At 37.3% G+C, this 19,026-nt stretch overlaps 1 protein-coding gene across 2 annotated transcripts in view; it reads right to left on the bottom strand.

Annotated features, from left to right (window-relative positions):
* Window positions 1–5,620: 5,620 nt before the first annotated feature.
* Window positions 5,621–19,026, bottom strand: part of LOC132130086 (Krueppel-like factor 8) — a 41,505-nt gene continuing 28,099 nt past the window's right edge. The window contains exons 3-6 of one of the 2 annotated variants that reach the window (XM_059541727.1): window positions 13,682–14,144; window positions 10,653–10,764; window positions 7,477–7,619; window positions 5,621–6,789 (exon numbers count right to left, since the gene is read on the bottom strand). In XM_059541727.1, the coding sequence (XP_059397710.1) occupies window positions 6,608–6,789; window positions 7,477–7,619; window positions 10,653–10,764; window positions 13,682–14,144 (900 nt within the window). In that variant the 3' untranslated portion in view covers window positions 5,621–6,607. The remainder of the gene's footprint in view (window positions 6,790–7,476; window positions 7,620–10,652; window positions 10,765–13,681; window positions 14,145–19,026) is intronic. The other variant, XM_059541728.1, reaches the window with a different exon arrangement.

Here is a 19,026-nt window from a genome sequence, read left to right on the forward strand (position 1 = left end):
GGAACGAAAGTCACCTTTAGTCAAAGTCACCTTTATTTATATAGCGCTTTAAACAAAATACATTGCGTCAAAGCAACTGAACAACATTCATTAGGAAAACGTGTCAATAATGCAAAAATTATAGTTAAAGGCAGTTCATCATTGGATTCAGTTATGTCATCTCTGTTCAGTTAAATAGTGTCTGTGCATTTATTTGCAATCAAGTCAACGATATCGATGTAGATGAAGTGTCCCCAACTAAGCAAGCCAGAGGCGACAGCGGCAAGGAACCGAAACTCCATCGGTGACAGAATGGAGAAAAAAACCTTGGGAGAAACCAGGCTCAGTTGGGGGGCCAGTTCTCCTCTGACCAGACGAAACCAGTAGTTCAATTTCAGGCTGCAGCAAAGTCAGATTGTGCAGAAGAATCATCTGTTTCCTGTGGTCTTGTCCTTGTCTTTACAGGGGATCTGTATCTGGGGCTCGAGTTGTCCTGGTCTCCACTGTCTTTCAGGGATGTAGAAGTCCTTTCTAGGTGCTGATCCACCATCTGGTCTGGATACGTACTGGATCCGGGTGACTGCAGTGACCCTCTGATCTGGACACAGACTGGATCTGGTGGCCACGGTGACCTCGGAACAAGAGAGAAACAGACAAATATTAGCGTAGATGCCATTCTTCTAATGATGTAGCAAGTACATAGGGTGTTATGGGAAGTGTTCCCAGTTCCGGTTTACCTAATTAATGCAGCCTAAAAATCCTTTAACGGATTTGGATAATAAAAGCATATTAGTATGTTATGTGTATGCCAGGTTAAGGAGATGGGTCTTTAATCTAGATTTAAACTGCAAGAGTGTGTCTGCCTCCCGAACAATGTTAGGTAGGTTATTCCAGAGTTTAGGTGCCAAATAGGAAAAGGATCTGCCGCCTGCAGTTGATTTTGATATTCTAGGTATTATCAAATTGCCTGAGTTTTGAGAACGTAGCGGACGTAGAGGATTATAATGTAAAAGGAGCTCATTCAAATACTGAGGTGCTAAACCATTCAGGGCTTTATAAGTAATAAGCAATATTTTAAAATCTATGCGATGCTTGATAGGGAGCCAGTGCAGTGTTGACAGGACCGTCTAATATGGTCATACTTCCTGGTTCTAGTAAGAACTCTTGCTGCTGCATTTTGGACTAGCTGTAGTTTGTTTACTAAGCGTGCAGAACAACCACCCAATAAAGCATTACAATAATCCAACCTTGAGGTCATAAATGCATGGATTAACATTTCTGCATTTGACATTGAGAGCATAGGCCGTAATTTAGATATATTTTTGAGATGGAAAAATGCAGTTTTACAAATGCTAGAAACGTGGCTTTCTAAGGAAAGATTGCGATCAAATAGCACACCTAGGTTCCTAACTGATGACGAATAATTGACAGAGCAACCATCAAGTCTTAGACAGTGTTCTAGGTTATTACAAGCGGAGTTTTTAGGTCCTATAATTAACACCTCTGTTTTTTCAGAATTTAGCAGTAAGAAATTACTCGTCATCCAGTTTTTTATATCGACTATGCAATCCATTAGTTTTTCAAATTGGTGTGTTTCACCGGGCTGCGAAGAAATATAGAGCTGAGTATCATCAGCATAACAGTGAAAGCTAACACCATGTTTCCTGATGATATCTCCCAAGGGTAACATATAAAGCGTGAAGAGTAGCGGCCCTAGTACTGAGCCTTGAGGTACTCCATACTGCACTTGTGATCGATAGGATACATCTTCATTCACTGCTACGAACTGATGGCGGTCATATAAGTACGATTTAAACCATGCTAATGCACTTCCACTGATGCCAACAAAGTGTTCAAGTCTATGCAAAAGAATGTTGTGGTCAATTGTGTCAAACGCAGCACTAAGATCCAATAAAACTAATAGAGAGATACACCCACGATCAGATGATAAGAGCAGGTCATTTGTAACTCTAAGGAGAGCAGTCTCAGTACTATGATACAGTCTAAATCCTGACTGGAAATCCTCACATATACCACTTTTCTCTAAGAAGGAATATAATTGTGTGGATACCACCTTTTCTAGTATCTTGGACAGAAAAGGGAGATTCGAGATTGGTCTATAATTAACTAGTTCTTTGGGGTCAAGTTGTGGTTTTTTCATGAGAGGCTTAATAACAGCCAGTTTGAAGGTTTTGGGGACATATCCTAATGACAATGAGGAATTAATAATAGTCAGAAGAGGATCTATGACTTCTGGAAGCACCTCTTTTAGGAGCTTAGATGGTATAGGGTCTAACATACATGTTGTTGGTTTAGATGATTTAACAAGTTCAAAAATTCTTCCTCTCCTATGGTAGAGAATGAGTGGAACTGTTCCTCAGGGGGTCTATAGTGCACTGTCTGATGTGATACTGTAGCTGACGGCTGAATGGTTGCAATTTTATCCCTAATAGTATCGATTTTAGAAGTAAAGTAGTTCATAAAGTCATTACTGCTGTGGTGTTGGGAAATGTCAACACTTGTTGAGGCTTTATTTTTCGTTAATTTAGCCACTGTATTGAATAAATACCTGGGGTTATGTTTGTTTTCTTCTAAAAGAGAAGAAAAGTAATCGGATCTAGGAGTTTTTAATGCTTTTCTGTAGGATATGTTACTTTCCCGCCAAGCAATACGAAATACCTCTAGTTTTGTTTTCCTCCAGCTGCGCTCCATTTTTCGGGCTGCTCTCTTTAGGGTGCGAGTATGCTCATTATACCATGGTGTCAAACTGTTTTCCTTAACCTTCCTTAAGCGTAAAGGAGCAACTTTATTTAAAGTGCTAGAAAAGAGAGAGTCCATAGTTTCTGTTACATCATCAAGTTGTTCTGAGGTTTTGGATATGCTAAGGGATTTGTATACATCAGGAAGATAACTTAAAAAGCAGTCTTTTGTGTTAGAAGTGATGGTTCTTCCATACTTGTAACAAGAATTAGAATTTACAATTTTGGCTATATGAATTTTGCAAAGAACTAAATAATGATCTGAGATATCATCACTTGACTGAATAATTTCAACACCATCAACATCAATTCCATGTGACAGTATTAAATCTACACTATCATGTTGCTCAGAGACGCAAAACAGTGGCTGTGTTTGGAATTATCTTCGTTTTTAGAAATCGAGCAAAAACAGGGAACATGTTGTCTAAAACGTAAGTCTCTTGATATTAACTTCTTGTTTATTGAACTGTTTATGAAATCATCACATTTGTAATTATGCTGACTTTTGGAGAAAAATGTCACTTTTCGTGTGATAGTAACTATATGAAATTATATATAAATTATATAGATCTATAAATTTTCTGCCCCATATCTTGAAAAATTTGACAATTCTACATTTCCAGTGAAAGAACGCACTATAAATGAGTATGTGAACTAGTCTAGACAATCACGTGATGTATGTGCGCAGTGTTTGGGCGGTGGGGGGCGGGGGCGAGAGTGAGGGCAGCTACTCTGGTGGCACCAAACTAAAAAAAAAAATTGGTGGCTGCAGCCGTTTTTTTTTTTTTTTTCTCACTTCTTAAACTATTGTGAATTTACATTCTGCATTTAAATTAATAGTACCCACTGCAAATCATCCTGGGGTGGCCAGAGTTTATACAGCGGTGGCCGTGGCCACCCCTTGGGGGCGCCCCTGCTGTGTGCATTGAATTTATTTAATACAAGAGTTTCAAAATTTGAGTTAAATTACTGAAATAAATGAACTTTTCCATGACATTCTAATTTATTGAGATGCACCTGCATATTAACTCTATAACGAGAATAATACCAGCGCGAGTGACGTGATTTGATCAAGTAAGATTATTGTAAGAATATTCATGTCAAAAAAGTTCCCAGCCAGAAAAAAGGAAGTTGCTACAAGAACACGTCCTGCTTCAGGTCTTAAATGATAGTAATTTTCATCATCTTCACTTTATCAATGAAACTAGCCTGTTTTCTTATCTTCTTTTTTTATCAGTTACTAAACAATTAGAAAATTCCTGAATTAAAATACACAATACATCTTGTTGCACCAAAAACATTTTATTCTATAAAAGGAGTGGGTAATCACAACTGTACAGGGGAAACTTACTTTTAACACCATTTCTCACAGTATCAAAAATCTCGCATTTTCCTCTCTGATCTTTACACACTTGTTCTGTACAAATACAAAAGAAATAACATTAATTACTTGTTTTGTTATAATGATAACTGCATTGCACTGAGTAATATAGTACTGGCCCATAAGTTACTGCATTCAATATAAAATACCTATGATTCTGAAAGTGATAATCAAACTTGCACACATACACTCACACAAAACCCAAACCCTTTCATAATTCGAGCAAAAGGTTGCACACTATTTTAAACAAATCAGAAACAAGTAATGAATGCAAATGTGCTCAGATAGACAAGGATGTCACAAATTTCAGTCGTGGGCCCTTAAACATTGATAAGGGGCCAACTCCTAATGTTATGCCTAAATGGAATAGAATAATGTCAATTTAGGATGATATGAAGGTTTTACCAGCATGTCTTGTAGTAATTTAGAAATAGGCCATGCATGTGTTACAAATGGCCGTGGTTGCACACATTTTGTGGATTTCATGTTGATTATCAGTGCTTATAGGCCACATCTTTTAGGGCAACAATGTTTTGACATGCTCACCAACTTCACAAAAAAAAAAAAAATTATATATATATATTCTCCATGCAACACTTTTGGGGTGTACAACACAAAAGGGACTCATTTCAATGGATAAAAAAAATAAATAAAATTTCAAAGAAACAACAAAAAAATAAAACGAAACCGAGTATTTCACATTATCTAGTCAGTGTTAAAAATAGAAATCCAACCGTTACATTTATTCAAGAACTTTGTAGATTATATACAGTATGTACATTAACTCTTTAATTATTCATTGTCTGTATTTCTATGCACAGTTGTTTTTTTTAAAGAAAGGATCGCAATCAAATGCATATACTCTTCTAGAAAGATGTGCTTAGTAACGTTTTCGGGTTGAAGCGAGAGAAAAATACAAAATCTACAAATGCATTGCTCTCTGAAAATCGTGCAGCTGCTGCAGACATGCATTTAACTCTTAAAGGCTGGAATCAAGCGTTGCTTCTGGAAAAAGTCTTAATGTGCACTTAATCAGCTGCTAGCAATTGAAATTATGACCATGTCTATGAGTGCTAGCTAGAGGGAAGAAATGTGCCAAAGGTACCCCCTCCTCAAAGCTTTAAATGGACTGTGCCCAATTTTTTCTTGACATTTACGTCAAGTAACATCAACAGCATTTTGGGGAGTATGTAGAAAGGGTGTTGAGGGGTATTTTTGCATAACATGCATATCATGGCAGGAGCTGTTATGTTTTGTCACTGTGAACTAGGTGCAAATTGGGATTTTCAGGGTGCCTCACAAAAATAGGGGTCCTAGTACTGAACCCTGAGGACCTCCGAAAACCTTCTGCGCAAATCAGATTTGCACATTTACTTCAATTAAGGCTCTGATTGGCTAAAAGTAAGAATGCATCTAGACATCTCTACTATTATATCTCACACATACACACACACACACACACACTCACACACATCCCAATTTAGAAATCTCCCCTTTACCAGTGAGTCGTTTCTTTTTTTTTCAAACTTTTTTCACAGCCTTATGAAATAATATCTGAAGGTTAGACAAAGATAAAGAACACCTTGTGATGTGTGTTAATTCTGTTAGAAGTCATTACTTACAATGAAAATGTCTTTTTTTTAAAAAGCAAATACTGTTTTTTGCGCCAAACTATTTTTGGGTAGATAATTAGACAACAGATACTAATCAAGAAAAAATTTACTAAAATTCACAGTCTTGTCAGCCCCCATGCATCTACTTCTCATTTGGGTTAGGATAGATATCAGAAAAACACCTAACTGATTTGTAAAAAAAAAAAAAAAAAAAAAACACTAAAAGAGGGCATCTTCAGCTTTCTTTACAATAAGCTCTATTTCCATCCACACAGAAACATACAGACTCTAAAATGAATGTAGAGCATGAGTACACGAATTTAGTACAACAAAAAGTTTGGATAAAATGTAAGAATCCAACAAGGCAGCTGTTGAGGCATCTCCAACCCACCCATCTCATTAAAATGGTCAAATTTATTACATAATTCTACTTTTTCCTCACAATCTTGCATCCATCTTGCATAAAATCCTTTACTTTCTCATTTTTTTTGTACTTGTTTTTAAAGAATCATCTCAATATGGGATACCTTCCCCAGTCATCATTCTCTGTTATAGTTATAGCAGTGCTTCGTGCAGTTTGCCTTTCTTGTAGTCCCTTCAAGTAATGGCAAATGATCAGGAATTGAGATGGTGGTGGAGGTCACCAGTGGACGGGTGGTTTGTGGCTTCTGGAGGCATGGCAGAAAACTGCAGCCATGTTCTAATCAGTAGGGGTAATTGTGCCACCCCTTATACCTCCATATTTAACACATATGTTCACATCTGGAGACTGAGGAGGTGACGTCAATAGCATTTGGAACCCCTGGATGGGCGTGCCTGTCTCCTGAGGAGCAGTCAGGGTTGTGATGGCTGGGGAGGAAGGGGCATAAAGAGTTTCACATCATGACGTGGCGCCGTCGATGAAGTGCCAGGTGGTCAGAGCGGGAGAAGCTGCGATCGCAGTCAGTGCAGCGAAAGGGTTTAATGCCGGTGTGCTTGCGAAAGTGCCTCGTCAGCTCGTCCGAGCGGGCAAAGCGCCAGGTACAGCCCTCCCATGTGCACTGGTATGGCTTTTCACCTGTAAAGTCATCACCATGTCAATCAACATGATATATATACTAATGAAAAATTGTATATTTTTTTTCATATTAAAATAGTTCTAAATGCAATTTATTCCTGTGATTGTAAAGCTAAATTTTCAGCAGCCACTGCTCCTGTCTTCAGTGTCACATGATCCTTCAGAAATATGCAGATTTTTCTTTGATATAATAATATAATTGGAGAGCATATTTTAAATATGTATAATAAACATATACATTTATTTATTTATTTTTACATTATAAATGTCTTTAATGTCACTGCTGATGAATTGAATGCACCCTTACTGAATAGAAGCAAACATTCTGTTACTGACCCATATTGCTGTGTATTATGCTTTATTTACACATGTATTTGAGCTGGATGATGACATCACTGTTTGTTCCAGAACTGCTTTACAGATTAATTAAACTCATTCCATAATTAATGGACTTCACACAATTAATGAACTTACTGAATCAACAACGAACTGATTTCAAGTGAATAATGACTGTTTACTGTTGTCTTTTTAGAGATGCTTTACAGCAGAATTGAATTCTGTTTGCATTATTGAATCACTATTTTCTTGTTTATCACTGTAAATCTGCTTTAAAAAAACAATATTTACTGAATAAAGCACCATATAAAGCTGACCTGACTTTATATATACACAAGGAAAAGGGTATACCTGTGTGTATTCTGCGATGGGCTTTCAGATGCGAGCTCTTGGTGTAAACTTTGTTGCAGCCGTCATAATCGCACATGTGTACGCGCCTTCTCTTCATGTCTGGTGAGTCAGGGTCAACTTGGATGTCCACATCTGTATTCATACTGAGAACAAAATGACATGTTTTAGTTTTTAAGGTGTGGCAACCAGTTCAAGTCATACCTAAACCTATCCGATAATCTAAAGATTAAGAGAGCATTTTTGCATGTGAAGGCAGGTACAAGCATCTTCATGAGTAAAAGTGATTTATCAAGCAAAAATCCTTGGGATTACAGTGAATAAATTAGACGAGTGATGCAATACAAACTTGTAATTGCGACACTCTTAAAGGTGAAGCGTGTCATTTTTTCATCACTAATGGCAATATTAACGGTTTTGAAAAAGTTTCCTGGACATTCCAAACAAGAATCTGGAGTTTAAATGTCACTGCACATTGATATCAACAAGTTTCCAGATTAATCACCCTTTCTTGGGTGTTCCATTTTCTAGCCTAAACAGCCTTACATTTTAGTAATTAACATTTCAAGGTACAGCGTCTTTGACAATAATAATAAAAAAGCACAAAGCCTCATTAAAAGATAATTAAAAATTTGTTTACAATTTTTTATTTTTTTAAGTTATAGTATTTTATTATTATTATTATTATTATTATTTTTATTATTTTGTTACTTTTAAGTACAAATTATTTTAAAATGTTAATTTTGTGTTCATTTAGTCAAATGTAGTCACTGTCTTTATAAATTTATTTGAATTAGTGCAAATTGTATGTACTTTGTAAAACAATTTCACTTCACTTCTATTGCATGGGGGAGAAAAAAAAATCATCTTTTAAAATTTTTTTGAGTGCAACTACAAAAATAGTGATATATCGAGAGAAAAAAATTTTTTATTTTATTTTATTTTTTTGCTATATCACCAAGCCCTAGTTTCCTATCTCAATAAGTTTGAATGTTGTGGAAAAGTTCATTTATTTCAGTAATTCAACTCAAATTGTGAAACTTGTGTATTAAATAAATTCAATGCACACAGACTGAAGTAGTTTAAGTCTTTGGTTCTTTTAATTGTGATGATTTTGGCTTACATTTAACAAAAACCCACTAATTCACTCTCAACAAATTAGAATATGGTGGCATGCCAATCAGCTAATCAACTCAAAACACCTGAGGTTTCCCGAGCCTTCAAAATGGTCTCTGACAATCATTGACACCCTTCACAAGGAGGGTAAGCCACAAACATTCATTGCCAAAAACGCTGGCTGTTCACAGAGTGCTGTATCCAAGCATGTTAACAGAAAGTTGAGTGAAAGGAAAAAGTGTGGAAGAAAAAGATGCACAACCAACCGAGAGAACCGGAGCCTTATGAGGATTGTCAAGCAAAATCAATTCAAGAATTTGAGTGAAGTTCACACGGAATGCACTGAGGCTTGGGTCAAGGCATCAAGATCCACCACACACAGACGTGTCAAGGAATTTGGCTACAGTTGACGTATTCCTCTTGTTAATCCACTCCTGAACCGCAGACAACATCAGAGGCTGGACTAAGGAGAAGAACTGGATGGTTGCCCATTGGTCCAAAGTCCTCTTTTCAGATGAGAGCAAGTTTTGTATTTCATTTGGAAACCAAGGTCCTAGAGTCTGGAGGAAGGGTGGAGAAGCTCATAGCCCAAGTTTTTTGGAGTCCAGTGTTAAGTTTCCACAGTCTGTGAATATTTGGGGTGCAATGTAATCTGCTGGTGTTGGTCCATTGTGTTTTTTGAAATCCAAAGTCACTGCACCCATTTACCAAGAAATGTTGGAGCACTTCATGCTTCCTTCTGCTGACCAGCTTTATGAAGATGCAGTGCCACAAACTGATCACCTCCATGCCACGCTGAATTGAGGCAATAATTAAAGCAAAAGGAGCCTCTACCAAGTATTGCGTACATGTACAGTAAATGAACATACTTTCCAGAAGGCCAACAATTCAATAATTTTTTTTTTAATTTTATTGGTCTTATGAAGTATTTTTACTTATGAAAACTACTCTAGTCTGTGTGCATTGAATTTATTTAATACACAAGTATCACAATTTGAGTTGAATTACTGAAATGAACTTTTCCATGACATTTTAATTGATTGAGATGCACCTGTAGATGGGGTTTAAAAAACCTGTTATTGACCATTATTTCATTTGAAATTCAGTTTAAATTACACATTGCTTAGATTATGTTTAGTTTATTTTTACTATTTTACATAAAAATCTTTTAAAAGCATAATGCCATTTATTCATTTTAGAGTGCATGATGCCAGATAGCAAACGTGACACCTGTTCTAAAAACCCTACTGATTTTAAATAATAATATTAAATATGATCCTCTAATAAAATAATCTGGCAGTGTAAAAACGCTACTAAAAATGAATCTGGGGCACCACAGAAGTATGACAAATACATGTAAATAGCACCATGACATGACCTCTGGTGCAACAATCCTAACTGGCCACCAGGGAGAGCTGAAGAGCAGGAGTGTATGTGTATCTAACTTCCATACAGCTGGAGAGCTTCCAGTTCAATGCCGATCTCTCTCCCTTTCCCTTCCTTCTCCAATCCCCCCTCCCCCAGCATGTTTTTTCAGCCCGTGTCTCTCCCCCTCCTTTCCTTCTTCTCTCTTTCTCTTTCTAAGCCTCTTCCTTTCCCCTCCCTGGCTGCTAACCAGTTCACTCCCAATCCCCTCTTTCTCCCAACTCATTTCCATCGAATTTTCTCTCTCCCGGCAAACATCTGATCACATGTCCGAACAATTATACACACACCAGCAAAAGACCCTCTTGCTCTCCATCTTGCCCCATTACCCTGCCACTTCTGTCTGTCCTTCTTTGCATTTTACTCCCTCTTTCAAAGGAGTGACGACATTGCAAGTTATATAACATTGTTTACACCCAGTTTGAAGAGAACCCTGCCCAGCAACACACACACCCAACAGAAGCTTATAATCAACATAAAACGTGAAAAGAGCCATGGGCCTCCAGTGTTTTGAAAGTTACATAACGTCCAGAGGAGTGGTGCAGTGATGCCACTGGACCGGGATGCCAGACACACTACCATGTCCTAAAAGGAGATATACAGATGTATATGGATACATAAAATACATTCTCTCTCACCTGAGTTCCATCCCTTGTGTGCTGAAAGAGGCCGATCCAGACTCTGTACCGCTTTCAGCATCACTTTCAGACTGATACTCAACTGGAGAGGTTGAGCCTGGCTTTATACGCACTGAAAAAAAAGAAAAAGAAAGAAATATGAGTGAAATTCTAAACTGAAATATCAAAATTAATTTCAGCATTTTTTTGTATCTTACCTTTTATTACCATTACTATTATTATTAATATTTTGTTGTGTTTTTAGCTTTTATCAGTTTATTAATGTGCTTTTGATTTCAATAAAAAAAAATTGTTTTAGTTGCTTTAGTAAAGAATGAAAATGAGAAAACCTGCCTTGGTAACCATCTGACATAATGTAAAATGAACATTGAACTGATCTATATTTGGTTCCAATTTTTTTTTTTTATGGAAGTGTTTCTAAGGAAAAATGCAATGTGGAGTCAGACTTTCAAATCCCACTGTATATGTAGTTCTGTTCATATGTTAAGACTCCTGAAATAAAGTATGAGTAGAGCATGGTGCCCATTTCTCAAACAAGCCTTTAAATCAAATACAGAAAACTCTTCCTTCCCTAAGTTTAATTTAAACAACATTACTTCCAGGACCTAAAAGCAGGCTAAAAGCAGCCTAACGTTTGAGCCAAATTACTCAAAACACACACACACACACACACACACACAAAAAACTTTACAGAGCTACTTCATGTACTCACTAAAGACAACATGGGGTGCAATGGGCCTGTTCAATAAAGCACGCGGAGTCCTCCACCTTGCTAGTTTTCCCATAAACTGAGTCCAAAAGAAACTGATCTACATCCCCGTCTCTTTGAAGATGGTCCACACCCAAATAACACAAATCGCTGACCTTCATAATCTGTCCAATACATTCAACTGGGTTTCACAGAGCTACACACAAAGTTAATAACCGGGGGGAAAAAAACAGCCAAGCACAACTCCACCCTGAGTTCATAATCGACACTCAACACTTGCATTAGTGTGATAAACAAGCATTGGTGTTTTTTTATATAGTTTTATTTGGGTGGGGTTCTCCTATTAAAAAACAATCAGCACATTTCATTCAGCATTTTTGGTGTTTTAATGTTCTTATTACAGTCCAAGACCTGCATGGTGTCTTTCAGGAGAGGTTGAAAGCTGTGAGATTAAAAGGGCAATGGGAAGAGAAAGACTCAAGTGGACTGTACCATTTTGCCCGAAGAGGGGTGAAGCAAGGAAAGATAACATTTTTGGGGAAGAAAACTTAAGTCTTAAATATTAATATCAATGGTTCCTCTCTCAAAAATAGCCACAGTTTTGTCTTGGGACAAAATATGCACCAAAGTTTAATACTCAGGGTTAGGCATTTCTATAAACCCCTAAAAAATGGACTGAAAAATGGTAATAGTGCCTAGCAAGACCACTAACCAATCATTGTCACTATGGTATTTGTGGGAAACTATGACTACCGCGGTAAAGTTTTATAATTTTACCTGCTTAAAAGATCAATGCTATGTCAAAAGCTGATGCAACATGTTTCTTTAAAACAAAAAGGCTTAAAAAAAGGTAAGATTTGTGTCATTATCTCCTTTAATTAAAAGTTTAAGCTTAGATCTGCCTCGCCCTGAAATCATCTTTTGTGTCTTTCATTTGCACATCCACATGTGTGGGATGAAGCAACATCTGTATGCTGATAACTAAATGGCAATAGGGCGAGACCAAGGGTGTGACTGCCTAAAGGAAATGGGCAGAAGAACTAAAGGTCAGTTGATCAGCAATGCCATATGAACAGTTTCAATAAGAGAAGACAAGATCCATCCCAAGCTCATATTTGGATTCTGGCTTTTGACACACTGCACAATGCCAATTCATGCATGCCTTCAAGAACATTTCTACCTGAGTCAGAGCATGTCACTCTACTGAATAAGGATGGGGATTTGTAAAGTAATTAATGATTCTGCTTTTATTCCATTTAACGATTCGGGATGAGCCTTTTGGTCATTTTGAGGAAGAAAGAATAGACAATTTTTGGAAAATAATGTAAAATAATGAGATTCACCATTTCAGATTTCAACAAAATGGTTATAATGAGAGCTGTCAAAGTTAATGATGCAATTAAATAGGTTTAAAAGCATTAACAGATTAATTTAATTGAACACTACAACTGTTGAAAATGTCTTAAACCAATTAGAACTGATCTTAACACATGTAACATCTATAAAGTGTACAGAAAGTTTCATTTTTTAATTAAAGGAGATTTGTATTTAAATTTCTTGCACAAATGAATGCAGTTTGTGAAATAATCAGTAGGACTGTTTTCAAGATTTTTTTTTTTTAACAAGTCCCTTATGTTCATTAATGCAATACTTGTTGATCAAGTTTTGAGGAACAGAAATTTAAAAATAACTGATTTGAAATAGAAATAGACGTGATCAATTTAATGCATGCTTTCAGAATAAATGCTTTAAACATCCTTTATGAATGTTTTTTTTTAAACATCTAACTGACCCCAAGCTTACAAATTGTAGAGCATATTGTGTAACTTTCACTAAAAACAAATAAAAAAAAACACAAAATACGATACCATAAAGTCTTTAATAAATTAATTTAAACATTACATTTCTAATAATATTACATTAATATGTAATATTTCAATACATTTTAAACCAATTGACTATCCTGAAATCAAATGAGAAAAAAAAGCTTATTAGCAGCTCACATCAAAGAAAAACTTTGCTCAGATGATATACCACAAAAATCTTTTTACATTGACTTCTAATATTAATGACTCTTGCTAGAAAGCTTGCATATAGCCATCAAAAACCCTACTATTGTAGCTATTATATACATTTATAAGGTTGTGGATGCTCATTCTATATCACTTTCAGGTAAAAGGTCAGAACACAATTGGCTGTGACCTGAAACTAGACCAATGTGTGCCATACCACATTAAAGAACAATATGATAAAAGAAGAATTTAAAGCTGGACTACTAGTGCTACAACTGAGCATGTGCAATAGGACACAGCCATATTACCTGATCCCTCCGACCGCCCGTCGCTTCCGATGAGAGGCACTGTGATGGCGGCGGTAGCCACTCCGTCTGTGGGTAAAGTTGTGTAGACCACCGGTAAGGACTGCACCACCACAGGGATGGTCTGCAGCTGCCCCATTTTACTGGGCATGTTCACAGAGGGTATGGTGTGGATGACATGCAGGATCTGCTGACCTCCGACCCCTTGCGTGGACGCCAGGATGGAGCCCGGCGACAGCACCGCCGGGATGGTGGCGCTCGCCGTGATGTTGTGAGGAAGCGGGTTTGCAGGGGAGGAGGTTGCCGTGGCTACTGGAAGGAAAGGGCGGGGCTTGTTAAGGGACAGGTCCACGGGTTCCGTCTGGTCGTCAGTGTTGTGTTGTGTGCTGACGTCATGGAGGGGAGGGGGCGAGGATTCGATTTTGAGGTTTGTAGGCTCAGGATATTCGTCTAATGGCTCTTCTTTCTGTAGAAGCACAAAAATAGCAGAAAACAAGGGAGATAAGGAACAAATACGGAAGAGCAAATGAGGCGAGGAAGGAGATTATGAAGGACAGAAAGGAAAGGGAGGGTACGGAGCGCTCATGCTCAGCTCTGCAGCAGCTCCACAAAACACAGAAACAATGGTTGGCCAGATTGGGCCTCTGCACTGCAGAGGAGAAGGCCTAAACCTGGCATGAGTCCAGCTCAACACAGCCAAGCCCAGACACACACATTTATACACACATACACAAAGCCGAGATCTGTGTATGTATGTATGAGCACAGAAGCTACACCCACTAAAATGCCCCTGCAGTGAGACTTATGAGTAACCTTAGTAAGTAAGGCCTGTGTGTTTATGCTTTCGGTGAAGGTAATAAAACAAATGAAAAGTTTGAAACCAATTGAAACCAAAACGTTAAACTGCCTTTCAATGCAAAACTCACAGCCATGATGCTAGGATGTTGTGGGTTGTTGTCAGGGAGTTGCTATGTGGTTGGTAATAGTTGCATAGTTGGTTGTTGTTGTTGTTTTTTCGAACATTGCTTCGCAGTTGTTGGTTCTCTATGATATTCTGGTCTCTACTTCCATTCTTCAGTTTAAGTCTATGGGAATTTTAAGGGATGTAAACAGGTAAAAACAGTTCAGATTTTTCATAAATGATTTTTCTTTCACATCCTGCTATGCACCAATTAAAATATTTGTAAATATTTATAGTATTTTACATTTTACATACATTTTAAATTGCCATTTTAAAGCTCCAGGTGAGTGCAAGTTTATTATTATTATATTGTTGTTTGATTGTTTTTAAAGGAGATTTTTACAGTAAGCTTATTTTGAAACCATTACTGGAGATGTAAATAAAACAAAATACACATTTCTTGTGTCAAACACATTATTTAAATCCATCAAATTGCTTTTATTTATTGCTTTACTGTTGTATTGTTTTTTAAATTACTTATTATTATTTTAGGCTTTTATTACATACTCATCTCCATTTTGTCTCTAAACACTCAATAATAGGCATCAATTAATTATAATAATAGTGATGCCTGCATTAATAATAAGGTTTTATGTTAATTTGTTGTAATTAGATCTTTCAGCTTGATGCATCTACACAAAATTCATATGCATGCATGGTATTGTTTAGATACATTAAAATGTTTAACTTTCCAATTCACATGCTTAAATGACATCATCAAAAACATAAGCAGAATGGCAAATTCTCCTGACACCAAAGTCAAGACAGGTACAGACAGAGGTTATACAGCTAGATTGTGTAACAGGAGGTGTTGGGAGGAAACAAGTGAGAGAAAACGAGAGCGAGTGGGCCAAGGTGGGAAGGAAACGGAGAATAAGGGGAGAGTGGGTGGGAAAGGCCTACGGTTGTCATGGAAACTGGGAGGTATATCAGCTGACTCATTTTCCCTCTCTCTCTCGATCCCGCCCACCTCTCTCTCAGTCTCTCAATGGTTCTCCACCCAGCCACCTCACTCTCTCTGCATCCCCACCCTTTATCCACTCCACCTTTCTTGTCATCTTGAGTTGGCTTCCATTGCTCAAACCCTAAGAAATCATGTAAAGATGTAGCGCTGGAGTCGGGAAAACGACATTGATATGTCGACCCAATTATCACTAGCGTGCTGTGTGGGATGTTAATTGATGTTACGTGTGTTCAATATCTATTAGCAGTTGTAAAACTGTCTAGGCCTGCGGCAGCAAGTGAGTATTGTGAGAAGGATGAGCCGTTGGCTGTCATTATCAAAACCAATTGTGTTTGATCTGTGTGATCTCTTAGACAACATTCATATTAGCTATACATATAGGATGGGTTAACTAGATTTGTTAACGAAAGCGAATTGTGAGAAACAAAAGACATTATAAGAGTTCTTCACAAATCAACACCAAAGCCGCCAAATTACTAGATTTTTTTTTCTAAATTAAACAGACATTACAGATCGTTAAGGTCTCCAGTGTAATGATAATAATGATTATATATGAATATATGAATATATGAACAAAATCTTATTAGAATTTTTCTTTGCAGGATTTTTGGTACCATGGTAAGTGTATACAATCTAAACCAGTTATCTTTGCAGTAAATGCAGCTTTCAAATTGTTCATATATATTACATGACCATGGCTATTTTTCAATAAATCTAGTGACTCAAAAAAATAAGCCACTTAATTATGAATAAGAGTGGATGAGCCAAGTTTGAGTCCATTATAAAAGAGCCAGTTGAAGAATAGCTGCACACTCCATATTAAAGAGCCAAGTTGCAACATAACCCTCATCTGGTAAGCTACTCGTTACACTATGGCTTAATGTTGCATGATGTTTGAAAACAAAATTGTTACCTTATGATTAACAAATACGATGGAACAGCTGCCTCCCCTTATTATTAACGCACCCCATCCCTTAAATCGCCCTTCATCAGGTTCCTGACAGGCGTGGGTGTGAGAGAGAGGACAGGCACAGCAACAACCAGGACAGGTGGCACGTGATGAGGTACACCTGATTTAAATGGAGCCTCGTCACCACGGTCAATAAATGTCGAGCATGCGTCTCCTCGAGAGACTGATCTCTCTTTTTTGATCTCACTGATCTCACTCTTTTCCCAGTGTATGTACACTGGTGTCCTCGCAAGCCCAGGGAGAGGAGCGGAAGTATTGGGAACTCGCAATACTGCCATCCGGCTAGAATTTGTCAGGCTGTCGAGGCCCTCAAATGCCACAGTCCAAGAAAAGCCAAGCTTCTTCAAAATCTACTGCTCCTACGTTAAGGAAAAATCTATGATGAAAAATTTAACTGACTAGCTGCGCAAATCCACGTTCATTATAGCAGCGTTTATTTGTGCAGCTAGTCAGTTAACAATGGGTCTGTGTAGTATAATACTTTTCTGTGCAATCAAAGATTATTAATGGTCTTTCTTGTTTTGTCCTATCTATCACATGTTGCTGCCTTTATTACTGTGCTATACATTTAAAAAGAATTGTCTTTTAGATTTCTTTATAAATGTATATACTTGTTTTTTTATGAATGTATTTTACAACAATTCAAAGAGCAATGTGTAACATTTGACCAGATTTTAGACTTATTCGCTTTTATTTATAAAATATTTCACTAGATTTTATAAAATTGTGCACCCCGTGATTTTTCTAGAATCTATGGTATCTTTTGCTGCTGAATTATCAACTAACCTAGTTTTAGTAGTTTATAATAGTATTTTTGCCATAGATTATGATTATATATTTTTTCATTTGTTATTTTTCATTAAAATGAAGTTGTGTATATGTAGCAGTTTATAATTAACACAAAAGAGTGATGATCAGGTCAACACAGAAAAATATAGAAATTCTACACGGATTAAAAAAAAAAACTGTGTGAGTATCGGAATTGGATTGGTATAAGAAATGTCTGTATCGGATCAGATCGTTTATAAAAAATGGTATCATTGCATCCCTAGTTTTTTCCCCTGACGAAAGCGAGACGATGACAAGATGATAAGGTTATAAAACGATAACTGAGACTAAATAGCATGCAATATCGTTGATGAAAAAAGACGAGACTAAAATGTAGTTAAAGGAGTCTTATGATGCGATTTCAAGTTTTCCTTTCTCATTGGAGTGTTACAAGCTGATTGTGCATAGATAAGATCCCTAAAGTTGCAAAGACTAAATTCTCAAAACCAAAGAGATATTCTTTATCAAAATTAAGACTCTGCCATGCCCCCCACTAAAACGGCTTGTTCAAACACGTCCCACATGTCTACGTCACAATGTGGAAATAATTGCTTAATGCCACCCAAATGTTCACGTAAAGAAAGAAGGCATGGTTTCAGTAAGCGTTGAAGCAGCCATGTCAGGGAGATGCTTTGTGTTTCTAGGCAAAAGCAAAAGCACTTTATTTGGCCTTCCGAAAGTACATGCATTTAGGAAGCTTTAAGATTACTTACAACAGAACAGCAACGCATTATATGGATGACCGTTTCGTGCCTTTGCTACGACAATCTGGTGCTTCTGAATCAGCTACTGTAAATATGTTTTGTTATTAGTTTAAGTATTTGCTATTGACTGTTCAAATGCGGAGATTTGCGCGTCGTGTGGGAGAAAGCAATACTTTTATGCTTTCCTTTGCAGATCAAGGGGAAAAGGGGCAGGTGCTCAAGCACCCACCACCGCCCCAATCTGCACGTGCTTTTGACAGTACCTGCCTTCATGACTTCCCTGTCACACCAACTCCCCTGTTTATTTTGGACACTTTATTTCCCCTTTTTGGGAGATTTTATTTATGTTAGGTATATAACCCAATCCATGGCCTGACGCCACTCCCACTTGTGTCTGTCATTGCACCTCCCACTACACAAAGACTACAATGGAAGAGTCCATAAGCAACACAATTATGATTTTCTTACACAGCTATGATTTTCTGTGGCTGTTGGATTTTTCAAATCTTGCTGTGGATATACTACAGTATGAAGAAACACAGGTAAAACACAGACAAACCAATCAAAACAAAATAACAGCCAACTATTAGCAAATCAAGTACAAAAAAAAGATATAAAGTAAATGGAGAAGTCCAGTGAGAAAGTATTGTCATAAACATGAATGAGGACAGAAGAGCAACTACTCATGGTAAAGGTTGGCAGCGCAGAGAGAACCGCTCCCTGTTTCTGACTGTGTAGAAATGCAGAACAAATTGAGAGAGCGAGAGAAGGAAACTAGAAATATTATGTGAGTTTCCGGTGAAAAAATCCGTCCTTTTAACATTGTTAGGAATGATGGACTGATGGCAGTATGACTCTCTGCTGACCTTAACGACAACCATTAACGGGGAAATTGGCCATTAATAATATTCCCAAGAGAGT

This window comes from Carassius carassius, chromosome 47, assembly GCF_963082965.1.
Source record: "Carassius carassius chromosome 47, fCarCar2.1, whole genome shotgun sequence".
Taxonomy (NCBI): Eukaryota; Metazoa; Chordata; class Actinopteri; order Cypriniformes; family Cyprinidae; genus Carassius; species Carassius carassius.